Source organism: Populus trichocarpa, chromosome 3, assembly GCF_000002775.5.
Source record: "Populus trichocarpa isolate Nisqually-1 chromosome 3, P.trichocarpa_v4.1, whole genome shotgun sequence".
In the NCBI taxonomy this organism is placed as follows: domain Eukaryota; kingdom Viridiplantae; phylum Streptophyta; class Magnoliopsida; order Malpighiales; family Salicaceae; genus Populus; species Populus trichocarpa.
The window spans coordinates 19,708,602-19,723,947 of record NC_037287.2 but is presented as its reverse complement, the minus strand read 5'-3'; the positions used below and the strand labels follow the sequence as shown (position 1 = coordinate 19,723,947).

The 15,346-nt window shown below is 34.7% G+C and overlaps 2 protein-coding genes across 8 annotated transcripts; one reads left to right on the top strand and one right to left on the bottom strand.

The window, feature by feature from the left end:
* The first annotated feature begins 1,449 nt into the window (after positions 1–1,449).
* On the top strand, positions 1,450–9,456 carry LOC7460251 (transcription factor TGA2). 5 transcript variants are annotated; one of them, XM_024597811.2, is made up of 12 exons: positions 1,450–1,710; positions 3,189–3,305; positions 4,287–4,369; positions 5,146–5,222; positions 5,299–5,583; positions 5,865–5,939; positions 6,027–6,086; positions 6,320–6,397; positions 6,503–6,554; positions 6,821–7,092; positions 8,533–8,781; positions 8,986–9,456. In XM_024597811.2, the coding sequence occupies exons 2-12, from the start codon at positions 3,220–3,222 to the stop codon at positions 9,130–9,132; spliced, it is 1,464 nt and encodes a 487-aa protein (XP_024453579.2). In that variant the 5' UTR covers positions 1,450–1,710; positions 3,189–3,219; the 3' UTR covers positions 9,133–9,456. The 5 variants fall into 5 exon arrangements, with proteins under 5 accessions (XP_024453579.2, XP_024453583.2, XP_024453581.2 ...); XM_024597815.2 differs by having other exon boundaries at positions 1,479–1,710; positions 3,162–3,305; XM_024597813.2 differs by having other exon boundaries at positions 1,488–1,710; positions 3,158–3,305.
* A 2,234-nt stretch (positions 9,457–11,690) lies between these two features.
* Positions 11,691–14,782, bottom strand: LOC7460252 (peptidyl-prolyl cis-trans isomerase CYP22). Of its 3 annotated transcripts, XM_052451510.1 has the most exons (8): positions 14,509–14,782; positions 14,387–14,410; positions 14,180–14,267; positions 13,995–14,087; positions 13,067–13,099; positions 12,433–12,533; positions 12,289–12,347; positions 12,059–12,151 (listed from the first exon to the last, which is right to left on the bottom strand). In XM_052451510.1, exons 1-7 carry the CDS (start codon positions 14,670–14,672, stop codon positions 12,311–12,313), a joined length of 540 nt encoding a protein of 179 aa, XP_052307470.1. In that variant the 5' UTR covers positions 14,673–14,782; the 3' UTR covers positions 12,059–12,151; positions 12,289–12,310. The 3 variants fall into 3 exon arrangements, with proteins under 3 accessions (XP_024453629.1, XP_052307471.1, XP_052307470.1); XM_024597861.2 differs by lacking the exon at positions 12,433–12,533 and having other exon boundaries at positions 11,691–12,151; positions 12,289–12,345; positions 14,509–14,775; XM_052451511.1 differs by lacking the exons at positions 12,289–12,347; positions 12,433–12,533 and having other exon boundaries at positions 11,691–12,225; positions 14,509–14,781.
* Between the last annotated feature and the right edge of the window lie 564 nt (positions 14,783–15,346).

Below are 15,346 nucleotides of genomic sequence, written 5' to 3'. Positions count from 1 at the left end.
GAATGATAAGATTCGAACTCGTTACCGTTTGGTCATTAAAACTCTGATACCATATCAAAGAACCATCTCAACCCGATAATGATTTATATTATTTTATAATATTCATTTAAAAACTATTGATTTTTCATTGAAACTATATTGTTATTTTCTTAAATTAGGTCAACCGAGTTAATCCTTTTGGTTTGTAATCCAAGGTTTGCCCTGAATTAACCCGAGACGGGTTTTTATATCCCTGGTACAAAATGCAGATGCATGAGAAAACGATATGTTAACAAATGATTTAAAAAGTAAAACAAAGCACGAATTGAGTAAGAAACATGCTAGCCTCGTATCCACCTCTGCATGCAGCCTCGGTTCGATGTCAACAAAAACATGGTGCGGTTAGATCCAGTGATGGTGAAGACGAGAGATTGATTAAAGTGAAAGTATAATTCAGTATCCAAGCTTCTTTCTTCAGGTGTGGACAACAAGTTTCTATCTCAACAAGTAACCAGCCAATTATGGAAAGCCTCCGTGGACTTATCCAAAATCCCAGATCAAATATATTTATTTTAGGTTTCCTTTGACACGCTATATAGTCTTCCCATGAAAGAAAATTGGATGCTGATAAAGTATGGACATTGTTAATCATGGTATGGTATTATGAGTTGATAGATAATAAATCTGACCTATAATTTTATCTTGAATCATTTTAAATGTTAATCTAATCAAATTTTCGAAGAACTAAATTATAAATTGTTTAGATATCTAACCATATCAATTCAAGAATTTTTTTATTGTTTTGTTCAAAATATTGTGGTTGTAGCCTTTGTTTTTGAGAAAAATTGTCCAAAATAATATGTTTTCGGATAAATTAGAGTTAACTAGCAACTCATAAATTAAAAACAGGACCAATAACTCGAGTCTTAAACTAAGTCAAACCTGAGAGTCTAACTTGAACCCACGTTTTTAAAATATTTATTATATTTGGTGAGTTTAATCTGATTAATTTGATAAATTAATACAAAATTTTATTATTAAAATAAGTTATATTTTATAAAAAAATTAATTTGAGTCAACTTGAAAGTAATTAATTCAATTAAAACTTGATTTAATTTAATTAATTTTTAAAATAATATTATTTTGATTAATTTTAAATCAACTTCATTAACTTATCTTATTTCAGAAACCGTGACTTTGATTTAGTTTAATAACTTATGTTTCTAGCGCCTATGTAATTTACAAAAGTGAAAAATTAATATTAAACTAAGAAATCACTAATTTTCATCATTACCAATCCGTGTCAGCCAAAATTCTCAATTGGCAAAGACAGAAACATTTCCAATTACTGCAAAAATCTCTGGATTTTACACGTGGCAGAATTAGAGTGATTAGCTGGCACTGACCTTGTCTTAACATTAACCAGATAGGGATCCAAGGCTTTGGTCACTAATCAGTGAGCAAGATTGGCTGTATTGTTACAGTGTACTGACACAGTAAACAGCAAAATTTTTTAATAAACACTAAAAAACAATTGATGTCAAAGCACTAAAGCATTATTAAAGTGATTAAAAAATCTTTAGTCCTTGGAAAGTGGAAGATTTCTCGCAGAAGAGGACGTCTAGAGATTCGAGTGATCCACTCATCACTCTTCTCTCACATCTAATAATCCAATACATACAGTTTCGCGAAGTTGAAAGCTTTATATCATCAGCAACAACAAAATCCCAGGTGGATTTGGTTTGGTTCAAATTTTCTTGTGGTTTTGACTAGAAAAAAATCATGTTATGAAGTGAAAGTTTACTTCTTGTTAGCGAAGTAGGTGGAATTTTGACCTTCTTAAGCTTTGTTGTTCATACTTTGCTGTGATTTTGACTAGAGAATTATTATTTATGAAGTGACAGTTTGCTGCTTGATAGTAAAGTAGGTGAATTTGTGTTGTTTCTTTTTTAAGCTTGAATTGGAGGTTTTCTGAGGTTTTTGTTGGTTTTGGTTCTCTGGGTATTTTTAGTTTGGTGTGAAATTTATGCTTAATGTGTTAAAAGTCTCCTTGATATTTGAAGGTGATGAATTTAGGGGTTTTACAGTGTTTCAGCTTGATTTTGACTCGGGGATTGGTGAAAGTTTGGAACTTTACATCTTAGGGTACAATTTTGATCTCTACAAGTTGTTCATTATCAGGGGTTTTATGTCTCTTGTACATCAAGTTTTGGCTTCAGGGTATTGTTGAATTGCTCCCTACTCTTTTTTAGAGCATTTTGTGGATTTTGAATTCTGGGTTTTGTAATGTTCTTCTCCACTGTTGCTGCATATTGAGTTGGTGCAAATTGTGTGCTGCTTGCTGAATAGATGAGTTTAATTTTAAGTAACTTCTGTATCTGGGGATCTTACTGTTCTATTGGGTTGATATTGGCATCTGGTATTGCTACAGAGTGGCCAAGCTTAGGTAGATACTAAAGTTCAATTTTGGGTTGAAAGTTATGTTGTTAGGGTTTTGAAGCGACTCTCTTCGATTTCTCTTCTGTGTGTCATGTGAGATGATGGACAAGGTTGGATAGTATGATTTGTGAATGGATGACCCATATATGTACATTTGATTAGTTATCTGATTAGATTTCTTTGACTTTGTTTTGCTTCTCCTCTCCCTTTTTCTTTTGCTTGTTCTTGTTGAATTCGATGTATGGAATTATTGTCTGGTCTCACAAACTTAGCTGGTGCGATAACCAACTTTGGTTGATGCGGGTAAGAGTATCTGTGAGCACGAGCACCACCTTTTCTTTTTTCTTCACTTTGTTGTTAGCCTGATGCTGATTTGTTCTAAAATCTATTAACATTAGCCAAACAATCCTCAAGATTCTGTTAACTAAATATTTCATGGTAATGTGTAGCACAGCTCTGAATTAAATTGGAGCTTTAGAGGCATACTCTGTTATTTTGGATGACGGATAATGTAGAGTTTGCTGAGTTTGGCAGAATGGATTTTCAAGTTAGTTTTGTGTTATTTATTGCTGTATATGCACTAATATTGTTAGATGTTGCATTCTGTTAAAAGGGAAAATTCAGCCTATTCTGTATATTTGTTTCTCAATATATTTTTAGTTTTTATTATCTTTTTTTTTTGTCTCTTCGATTGTTTTTACTAAAAGAAGTTAGTGATACATCTTGCCTTTTGTTCTAGTTAGTGATTTGGGGTGCCAATTTGTTTGAAGGGGACTAAGGAGGTTAAAATGACGGCGATTTATGGGGAGTAGAACTGATGCAGAAGATGAGAAGAAGGCTGTCGGGATGCCGAGCTTTGATCCTCAGTTGCCAATCTCAAATGCAATGTACAGTTCTCCTTCTATCACTTTTTGTATAAGGTTTCAATTTAACTTTTCATTCATTATTCATCTTTCAACACTGGATTTTTTTGTGCCTAATCTGCTGTTCTTGTGTTTTTGTCTACTAATATGTATATAACCAATAGTAGGTTCAAGAACTTGAACATGTTTAGGGTGTCTTGTACTCACATCAGAAATCATTTCTAGTGGTTTGGTACTACATTGCGAACTTATTGTCAAAAATTGGTAGTCCAGGGTGCAATAACCAGGAGTTTCTTTGTTTGATTGGTAGCTTCAAAAAATTGGGATCGAATGATTTTGAAAATGTGCTTTCCAGATATTGAGTATGCAATGTAATTTGTTTATTTGAAAATGTGCTTTCCAGATATTGAGTATGCAATGTAATTTGTTTATTCTCATAAAAGCTTTTCTTGCATTAGTTACAAATGAATGATTTTCATGCTCCATCACTCTGCCAAGTTATGTAGCTTGCACACTATTCTAACTTCTAAGTTTAATTGCCTTTGTAATTTGCTAAATGTTCTTGCAAGTGTTAAAGAGGAACTTGATTGCGAGAGAGAAGGGCAGGTGGGGCTGGGAAGGGTTAAGTACCTTGACATATAAATCAAACAAACTACATTATTTCTGGAGGCTGTTTTGCATTTTTCCTTAGTTCTAGGGTTGAAGATAGAAATGCTCTCAAGTAGTTCAATTGATAAACCTGTCTGCGCTTATCCCTTTCCTTTACTTCTCTCTCCTTTATGGGTCCAGTAACTGTAGTATACTCTCTATTGTTAAATCTGGAAGGTCATTGTAAGATTTTTGGTTTAGATGTACGCGTTTACTGGTTTGAAGAGGAAAATGCAACAAAATATTTGCTTGTTTGAACTGATGGTATTACTTCATGCTTGATGCTGTTTGGCTGTAAAATTGTATTACTCAACAAATTCTTGGTACTTATTTGTTGACAATTATGGATTTCATCAGTGTAGAGAGAAGCACAGTTCATCCTTACCGTGTTACTGATTTTGGGGTGTTCTTAGAAGACGATGCTATTGACCTGAGTGCAGGTAAGTGTTGAGTAATCCAACTTGTAATGGGCTAATCTAAAACTGGTTTGTCATGCTCTTTCATCTATTACATTATATAATTAAATTTTATCTGCCCATAACTTTTTGGTGATCTAAATTTTTCATTAATTTTTTTTTAATCGCGCTGAAAGAAATTCATTGGAACATTGTTATTTTGAAGAAAAATACAATCTACTGTTTTTGTACGGGGGTAAATTTCATTAACCAACCGTCACCATCCTTTGATCTTAATTTGAAGTGTCTAGTGTACTTCATATTGACTTATCGCAAAATGACCTGCTAACCTTAAAATTTTAGGGGTGGTCTAGGCAAGTTATTTTGTGTAAAAGCACTGCTAGGGTGCAATATATTTTAGAACCAAGGGCCATATCGATCTAATTGAAACAATTCCCAGGAGTGGTCAATTTAGTAATGCTTTGAAAGTCATCACAAGAAAAATCAGGTCCAATAGTTTTTTATGGAAAGAGAGTGGGAGAAATAAATCCAGACAATACTGATTCCAGTGTATAGAAAACGATTATGGAGCTACTACTTTTTCTACCACGGTTGTTGGCATTTGACAAGTATTTCAAATGCCATGAGCGATCCCCATGGGAGCCACAATGAAAAAATAAGTCTATAATAAACAAAAAGAAAATTTGTAATCCATTGAAATGAATAACTCTGCATATGTTGTAAGAAGAAAAAAACAATTAGATTTTTTGAAAAGTTCAACCAGCTAGAATTAAAAGTGATAACCTGATGTGTCACTACAGGTACTGTGTTCAATTCAGCAAAAGAAAGTACTCAAGCAATCCCTTCTGACCGCCTCCATAGTGGCACTTTCGAGAAGGTGAATTTCTCAGATACATGATATTTTGCCTGTTTAGTTGCTTCCGCTCATTTTTTCCTGTTCTCTGACTTTGCAGAAACAGTCTACTACTACATTTAACATTAAGTCATCTGCTTCTCAAGTGGAGTCTCATAGATTACCCTTAGAAAAAGTTCAACAGTCAAACCAGGTTTCTATACCAATTGTTGATACAGAAAACTGGGGGGAGAATCGGAGGTTGCCATTAGAAAAGGTTCAACAGTCCAACCGGGTTTCTATACCAAGTGTTAATACAGAGAACTGGGGGGAGGCCAATATGGCTGATGCTAGTCCAAGGACTGATATCTCAACGGATGCAGACACAGACGATAAAAACCAAAGGGTGCTGTTTTTTCTTGCCCTATACTCCTGTGAAATGATAGTGTGGAGTCAGTTCTGTGAAACTATAAATTTGCATAGGTGCCACCCTGTTTTCAATAGTTTTATTTTATTTTGTTTTTTTAACAAGTACCTGTAATCAAGAATCCTGGTTTACCATTCCTTTTGGATCCCAACATTCATTTCTTCTTTTGCTTGATGAAGGCAATGGCATTGTTCATTCTGCTCATTAGAAAACTTACCAAATCAATTCCATTCTAACACTTAAAAATCATATGTGTGCAGTATGATAGAGGTCAATCTACCGCTCTCGTGGCATCTGATTCCAGTGACAGAACAAGGGACAAAATGGACCAGAAGGTGAAAATATTATATGTTAATTGCATTCACTGCATGCTACTCTATCTAGTTGTAGTTGATGATCGATTGTTTGATTACACTTCGCAGACTCTTCGCAGGCTTGCTCAAAATAGAGAAGCTGCAAGAAAAAGCCGTTTGAGGAAGAAAGTATGTTTTTCATCTTTTTCTTATACTTGTTTTCATTTCTGACGAACCTTTTCAGCGACAGCCTGTTACAGCATATAGGGGGGGAGTGCATCCTTTGAATGGACTTTTTTATGATGCAACCATGCAAGATTTTTTTTCATGCAATCTTCTGATTTGTCTATTACACATTGCATAAGTGCCTAGTAACATTTCTTCTAATAATCTTACTTTCATCTTTTGTTGTGTCTCCATAGGCATATGTCCAGCAGCTGGAGAGTAGCCGCTTGAAGCTCAGCCAACTGGAACAGGAGCTCCAACGGGCACGGCAGCAGGTTAGGTTTGGCTAATCCTATTTTGTACATCGTGTAATGATCTCAGTTTGTTCATTAAGCATCCTTTTTTGAGGTGTGTCATTTCAATGAATTTCTCTCTAATAGGGAATCTTCATATCAAGCTCAGGAGACCAAACTCATTCAATGAGTGGAAATGGTAATGCCAAAGTTTCTTCCCTATGCAAGATTCAATGTTTGAAATGTGTGCATTTTTGGGAATCAACTAGATGTTTGATATCTTGGAATTGTTGGATGAGTTCCACATTGTCATGGCTGCTTGACTGAACCAATGATCATGCTGCGAGCTCTACATTTATACATTGAAATGACCTCAAATTTCATTGGTTATTTTCATTTCTAGGGTTTAAGCTCACACACATTTGCATGTTGGCAAATTAGATGGTTAATTGTATCTTTTTGCAGGGGCCATGGCATTTGATGTAGAATATGCACGATGGCTGGAGGAGCAAAATCGACAAATTAATGAGTTGAGATCAGCTGTCAATTCTCATGCTGGTGATGCAGAACTTCGTATTATCACTGATGGTATAATGGCTCACTATGATGAAGTTTTCAAGCTGAAGAGCAACGCAGCCAAGGCTGATGTTTTCCATTTGCTGTCTGGCATGTGGAAGACACCTGCAGAGAGGTGTTTCTTGTGGCTTGGTGGCTTCCGTTCATCTGAGCTCCTCAAGGTGAGTTTATTGTGCTTTCAATGTTTTCCACCTGCTAGGGTTAGTCCAGTTCTAGGAGAGGTGGCATTACAAGAGTATTAAAGTCAGTATCATAATCTTGCACAGAACAAAAGAATCGCAAGAACAATGTATTTTTTGTTCTTCTTCATTTAATTCATTAATAAAGATTCGATATTATCAATGCACTAGCTAGCAGGGTGAAGGTGTAAAACTGCAAATTTGTATGTAAAAAAAACAAATTAGTTGGGAATTTCATGGGAGAGGGCTTGGGATTGTAGATGAGTCTCATACTGTACCGCTAAATCCATTTGCTGGTAGTTAAAAAGTTCTTTGGTTCACAGGATGCTGTACTTGACAGCATAACGTTTAATCTGTTAGAGAAATATAATGTAAAAGCATTCATGGAGCTTCACTTAGTTGAGGGGTTCTTTGACTTATCCCTAACAGTAAGTTCTGATATAGGATTCATCCCGTTTCTATTTCACTTGTTAAACTCTGATCTGAAGCCCAGATCAGTATGACTCGGTTTGTTCTTGGCATCAAATCTATTTAGAATTAAAAAAGTGCAGGAAACAAAAGAAAAGAAAGAAGATTTGGAAATTTGTATGAGGTTATGAACTACTTGATATTTGGAAAAAGAAATGATGAACCAACACTTTATATCATAGATGTTCTAAGGTGAACTGCAAGTTATTATAACTTATAGGCTCACATAGGCCTCCCTTGTTCTCAGCTCTGAGATTGAAGTTTTCTGTTCTCAGATATTGAAGGATGTTATCATCAAGTTTTGGTATCTTGTTGCCTATCTTCCGAGCATGCTGTTAAGGCTGTTTATTTCATTTGTACCATTTGTGTTTCCCTAGCAAGGCTGTTTGTAAATGTTTTGTTTGTATTGTAATTTCGTTTGGTGGAAAAAAGTGTTTCAGTAACATTATATTATTCAGACATGTACACGGGCATGTTTATTTGAGTGAACATATATATATATATATATATATCTGTTTAGCATGAAATTAATCTTAGAAGACAAGGTTGGGAATGAAGGCCGCTGGAGGGTGGCATCATTTAACCCTGGATGTATGGATGGCTTTCCTTTGTGCAGAGCGAAGGAGGGAATTTTCTTACTGTACCTGCTTCCTTTTTCATGTGCATGTATGCCTGCTTTTGCAAGCAGGCATAATTGTTTGAGTTTAAACCATTTGTTTGCACTGGTTTGTGCATTTTAAAAGGGAAAGCGCACAGCCTTTCTCCTGGTTAAACCTGTTGACTGGCATATACCATGTGTATGTCAGATTTCATTCTCTTGTTAGTTTGATGGATTGATTTATTTTTTACAATTCTTTTCTTAGGGTGGTGCCCTCTGCTCCTTTCAGAGCACAATACCTCCTATATTCTTTTTTCGTTTGAGAACATGATAAAATTTGGTGATCATGGTTGCAGCTTCTTATGAATCAATTGGAGCCTTTAACAGAGCAGCAGTTGGTGGGCATTGGCAACTTACAGCAGTCCTCCCAACAGGCGGAAGATGCATTATCTCAAGGGATGGAGGCATTGCAGCAGTCCCTCTCTGAGACTTTGTCCAGCGGATCTCTTGGCTCCTCAGGGCCATCTGGAAATGTGGCAAATTACATGGGTCAGATGGCCATGGCCATGGGAAAGCTAGGTACCCTTGAGGGATTTATTCGCCAGGTATGCTTCTAATTGTTTTTATATTTGTCATCTATAACATAGAGATTCCATAAAACCTTGAAATTTGTATAATGGTCAAGAGTTCATAAATCAGCTACAGTTTCGAGTCTTTCTGGTTTGCCATTTCTTTCTGTTCTTTGCCCCTATATTCCTAGTATCATGTCTCAAAAGCACTTCTCTTTTAATGGGGTTTTATAAAACCAGGCTGACAATTTGAGGCAGCAAACCTTACAACAAATGCACCGAATATTAACCACCCGTCAGTCTGCTCGTGCTCTCCTTGCAATACACGATTACTTTTCCCGTTTACGTGCTCTTAGTTCCCTCTGGCTCGCGCGACCTAAAGAGTGAATACGCATTGCATCTGAATACAAGTTGCGCAGGAAAACCCTAAAAGCCACATTCCACATCCAGCAGGGCTTCATGTTTCTAGTGTTCAAAATACCTTTTCTTTTCTGCATCTCTCCTGTTGTAGTTTCAGATGTATCATGGTACTGTTCTTTCTGTCATACTAATCATCTTAGAGCATAGAATTTGAATCTTTCAAGTACAGTATGCATCGATGTTAATTATTTATAGTCTCATCCTCCTCATCCTCCTCCTGTTTTCGTTATCCCCAGTACTTGAGAATTTCAAAATGAATTTGAAAGTTGGGACACTTTCATTTTGAGTTAATTTATTTATCTTGGTTAGCCTACTTTCTTTCGTTGAAGCCTGTATATTTTGCCTTAACAACATAATTTTTATTTTGTTATGCATGCAACTTCAGCAACAAATCTAGCCCGGCAAACTTCATCTTGACCCTTGCAATCCTTCACCTTTAGTTCTAAAAATTTGACAGCCTACTCTTGAACCTGTCACACGAAACAATCAGTGAAATTTATTAAGTTTTTCATGGCCCATTGTATATGCTTGTTCAATGTTTATATTTGTAATCTAAAAATATTTAGGGTTTGTGTGGCGAGTAAATAGAACTGAACATAACAAGATTATTCTTTAAAGATGGAGGGATAGAAATCGGGATATTGAACAAAAAATTATTTTCATCATGTGTATACCTAATATGGATCCAGCACCATGTACCAAATGCTATCTTAAAGGACATTAAGCATGTATTTGACACTGATAGTTTTAATGATAAATTTAATGAAAATTATAAATTATAATTTGTTTTAATTAAGGTTCAAGAGAGTTTTCAATGGGATCTGGGCAAAACTATCCAATTGTTTTATTAACAAAAAAAAAAAAAAATGAATTTGTGGTTGAGGCAGAAGTAAATATTTAAGTGATTTTTTTTAAAAAAGTTATATACATTTGATGATATCTCTTAACCATGAAATAAAAAAAATCAGTATTAGAATGAAGTGACATCGTAATTCATAATTCAATATTGTAGATCAAGGGAATTTTCAGGCTGATCATCAAGCCATTCCATGATCTCATTGCGTTTAGCAGCCTAAGAGCTGAAGATGTCAATATAGCAAGTATATCAAAGGACTCTGCCATGGCGCTCGAATCTGACCTTGGAGCTTAACAAGAAGTCCATCAGTGATCAGAAAAACCATAACTAGCTTCCACCAAACACTTCCAGAGGCACAGGAACCGATCGCATTCTGCCGCCCATGGCAATACCATGAATAAAAGTCAATTTCTCTTGTTGCTGAGCTTTTCAGTTGATGTTTGTGTGTTAAACCGCCTAAAATCTACTGACCCGCCACTATGGCTAGCACCATCGCCCGCTCTGTCTGAAACAACATGCCCAGCCTCTAAACATCTCTCCTATTCAATAAATCCCTGTCCCCCTAAATCGCTCTTTGATCTTCTAATTGATGGGTTTGGTGCTAAGCAGATTTTGCATCAAATCTACTTACAGTCACAGCCGTTCTTGTCCAATTTATGCCTTCAAGTTTTGCACTTTGAGAAGAATCCAGAGGAAATTTGAGTAACTGGGGTGACAAGGTTTTACAAGAAGTCTTTTGGTAAGTAAAAGAAGTATCAATTGCTTAAACGATTTAAGTGTTTAGTGATACTTTAAAATATAATTTATAGTATTTTTTAATACAGTTTTTAAAATAAAATTTTTTTAGACTTTAAACTTGTACATGTCTATATTATATTATATTTAATTTTATTATTTAAAATGAGAATAATAAGATTTGAACTCAGCGATCGTTTTATACTTTAATATCATATCAAAAATTATTTCAATTTAAAGATTTAAGCGTTCAATATGTAATTGATATTACTTTATAGAAAGAGCTTATAATCATTAAACAAAACAATTAAAAATACAACCTTAAATTGTATTTTTTTTTGAGTTTTTTTTAAAAATGATTTTTAATTTTTTGTTTCTTTGAACATGTTTTTTTAAATGATTTTGAACTCTTTTTTTTTTAAAAAAAATTAAAAACAATTGGGGGTAAAAACTGAGTTATAAAAATATCTATCATTGATATGTATGCCGTTGTAGAAAAATCCTTTTTGCATTGGCCAATATAAATACACTTTAAGGAAATTTCATACATTACTTTCCAAAAACATCAATTATTCAGATTTTAATTACATTGGATTTGTGTATAGTATTGCAATCTCAAAATAGTAATGGTATTATATAAAACTTAGGCATGCAAAAATGTTGGAAATTCATATTACACTTGAGATGTCCATTTAAAATATGAATAGGGAATAAAGTTATTTTAATTATTACTTTTGATTTAACTATATACATTACTTTCAAAACTAAAAATATACGTTACTATATCATTTAATAATTTTTTAAGAGTTTATTTTCTCATTGACATTTTAAGATTTTAGTAATATTTAGAAAATGAGGTACGTACAAGAAAGAGAAGATATAAAAATGGGAGTGGAAGTGGAAATATTGGGGAAATGTACGGACTAAAATGCACTTTTCCAAATAAAAATGATCTGTGCTCGAGATTTATCCAATCACAAGTTTTTTTCAGAAATTACAATCAAAACCATACCCTAAAATACAAAAATCTAAAGCATCTCACATCTATCCTATCCAACCCAAAAATTATCCATTCTAGCACTCACTTCAGAAACTGAAGCAGAAAACATGATAACTACTCTTTTTTTTTTACTTGTAGTTAATGCATTCAGAGAGTCAGTTCTTCCCTCCCCGCCACCATTTTGAGAAGGAATACAAAAACCCATCCATTAGGGAGGTCAAAGGTCAGTAGTCAATTAAGATGATGATATTGTCCTAAAGAAATGTTCCTCTTGAACTCAACCTCTACATTTCTCCGCATTCTGCAATAACACATGGCAGTTTTGGTCGGTTGTTGGGTCCTGTTGCCACATTCTCTATCTTTCGAATAACCAAAAGACCATCTCCAAGCACCCTCTATATAACGAAATCATAGTGAGGTGGAAGACACACAGGAATCTCAGATGCCGGTAGAATATTGAAGTTTTCGACTGATCAATTACAAGGGCAAAGAGAAGCAAAAAAGAATGTTAAATGAAAATCTGAAGACGTACCCCAAATACAACATGCTTATTGTCAAGCCAGTCGCATTTTGCACAAGTGATGAAAAACTGCAAGGAAAGAAGGTTCAAATCAATATAATCGTGAGTGCTGTGTGTGTTAACTTAGGGATAAAACAGCAGAATGTATAGGGAACTTCTTGAGAACTCTCATTCAGAGCAATGCTGCTAAATCCTAAGCCATGTTTAATTTGCCTGAAATTAGGAATAGAATGGGGGGCATTTCTGTTCCATGAGCTCTGTCAATTGGTTCGTCAATAATAAAGATTAGGATTTCATAAGAAATGAGATATTTTATATGAGGATTCCCATTCCATTCCCAATTCTTGAGTAAACCAAACATGTCTGAAGTAGTTAGCGGAGCTAAATGGGGGGAATTAAAGCACAGAAACTGCATGCTTAGCTTTCCAAGTGTAATCATATCTGGGAGTAAATGTAGGCAGCTAAGGGGGGAAACAACTAAGTGCAAATTTAAAGATATGACGCACAAGCAGCTAGCTTAATGGAGCAATATGAAGTTAATTTATTCACCGCCATGCTTACTAAAATTTCCAATCCACCAAACTGGAAAACTTGAAATACCAGAAAAGGGTCCATTCAAGGCCTGACACTTCTTCACATACACACCGCCATGCTTACTAAAATTTCCAATCCACCAAACTGGAAAACTTGAAATACCAGAAAAGGGTCCATTCAAGGCTTGACACTTCTTCACATACACCAATTTATTTCATACTTTCAGAACATCTAACAGCCAAGAGAAAGAGAGTACCTGACAACCATTGGTATTTGGCCCACTATTTGCCTGCAAATGGAACAATGAGGCCTTCATTTTTAGTGATAAAGCACAATCTTCAAATTCAAATGGTAATGATAGTTGATAATAAATCTACAAAGGCTTGCATAGATATTTTGGGAGCTTGTGTTCAGAGAATTTGAGGATTTTCATTTGAAGTCATTTAGAGACTGGACACTGATGAAGATGAAATCCTTGTCACAACAAAAAATCTGGTCATGATTCTTCAAGTTACCCCATCAAAGTTAGTATTTCTACCCATGGTGTTCTCCAAATAAACATAATATGAAAAGCATGCATGACGAAATTTGAGACATCTCAGAGGTATTCTTGGCTCTTGCACCTTCACTCATATTGACCTCATAGATTCTAAGCAATATACAACTCTAATAAGGACTTTAATCTTGTGAGCTTTTATGAAGCTGGCAACAAGTAGTCGAATCACATGGGTACTATCCCCTCTTAAGTTTTTCCCCTACGATTAGATTTAAATCAAGCCATTCCATCTATTCTTTTAGCAGTAAAACAGAAATATGCTAAGCGAGATACCCATTAAGAAACTCCACCTCCTATACACAAGAATTATCCAAAGGAAGTTAAGAAAAAACTACTACTAACGCAAAAAAGAATGAACCCCATATCTTATCTATCTTAACGACAAAATTTCAAGTCAATAAAACTAAGTTTCCAAAACAGACTTACTGGTTATACACCACAGGATCTCACAAGTTATTAAAGCGTCAAATTATTTGTGATGATTAGCAGAGAAAAATCTAAGAGGAGAATCGAAGAAATGATACAAGCCATATAAATGCATTATCTTCTAATAACAACAAGAAAAGCAAAAATCACCCAATAGTAAGAACAAGATGGGACACATTTATATACCAAGAAAAATGGATACCATTGAAAGTAGACCAGGGCCGGTATGTTTGGCAACAAAATTTTCATCCTCAAACTTAAGCCCATAAATAGAAACACAACCACTACCATCACCCTGCAAGTAAAAAATTCCAATAGTAAGTAACTAATCAAGTAAACAGAAAATATTAAATAATTATATAAAACTGAAAAAAAGAAAAAACAAACCTTGAGAAAATCACCAGCTTGAATCATAAAATCCTTAATCACTCTATGAAATTGACATACTTTGTAACCAACAGGTAATCCAGCTTTTCTGCCAATTTTTTTTATTCAAAATCAAATAAATTAATTACATGATATGTGATTAACTATTCCAATTACCCAAAAAATATTTAAAAACTTATATAAAAAAAGAGAGTGATTTTTTTTTACCTGTACTCGCCTGTGCAAAACTGCCTGCAAGATTTATAAAAAAAAATAATTCAAGAATTTAATAAAAATGAAAACGAGAATTAATTTTGATGCAAGGAAGTGAGACAGGAGAGTGGAAAAACCTGAAATTTTCGGCGGTTTTAGGGGCAATATCAGCGAAGAGCTCCATTTTGATACGACCAGCAGGGATGGTACCGATTGTAACATCGAAGAAGACGATTGGGTTTTTAGGGTTTGGTGGTCTCAAGTGCCACTCTACACTCCCTCCTCCTCCTCCTGACGCCATTGAAGCACTGAACTGCTCTCGCTCTCGCTGTTTCGCTTTCTCTGCTTCTCTCTCTCTCTCTGACTGAGTGTGTTTTTTGATGAAGGGTTTTGTGGGTGTACGTGTTCCAAGCTGATTGGTCCGTTAGGAAACCAAATGGTTGTTAATTGTCGATTTAGAGTATTCTAGTCGGGTAAAATCACATTCGATTCCTGTAGTATGGAAAGTTTGTCAAATCAAGTCCTCTACTTTACTTTTGGTCAAACTAATCCTTTAATTTTACCAATGATTGAATTTTTCAATCCACTTGTACATGCGTACAAGTAGCATTCATCTAACGGGAATAACAGCAAAGGCTGGATACAAGGACTCAATCAATTAGATTTTGAACTATGAGATTTGATTTGATAAAATGCAATCTCAATTCAAAAGAGATTGATTACTAATTATTAACATTTGAGGGACCACGCATGAATTTGTTCAATTTCAACGTAAAACCCACTACCCGAACTCTAATCTAAGTAGAGTTTTAAATTGAATAAAAAAACATTTTTAACATGACTATTTAATTATTTTGTTAACTTGAAGTAGCAAAATAGTCTAATTGAGCATCCAAAAGACATGTAGGAGTCCTAATTCTGGTAAGAAAAAAGGAGAAATTAGGGACCTAATTGAAACCATCTCTATAGACTGGA

Excerpts from the sequence above, each read along its gene's own strand:
- LOC7460251 (XM_024597811.2), top strand. The coding sequence starts at position 3,220 with ATGGGGAGTAGAACTGATGCAGAAGATGAGAAGAAGGCTGTCGGGATG. Across the intron at positions 6,555-6,820 it reads TCATTCAATGAGTGGAAATG|GGGCCATGGCATTTGATGTA; the intron begins GTAATGCCAAAG and ends ATCTTTTTGCAG. Across the intron at positions 8,782-8,985 it reads TTGAGGGATTTATTCGCCAG|GCTGACAATTTGAGGCAGCA; the intron begins GTATGCTTCTAA and ends TTATAAAACCAG.
- LOC7460252 (XM_024597861.2), bottom strand. The coding sequence starts at position 14,672 with ATGGCGTCAGGAGGAGGAGGAGGGAGTGTAGAGTGGCACTTGAGACCA. Across the intron at positions 12,346-13,066 it reads CAAATACCAATGGTTGTCAG|TTTTTCATCACTTGTGCAAA; the intron begins GTACTCTCTTTC and ends CTTTCCTTGCAG. Across the intron at positions 12,152-12,288 it reads ATAAGCATGTTGTATTTGGG|AGGGTGCTTGGAGATGGTCT; the intron begins GTACGTCTTCAG and ends TTCGTTATATAG.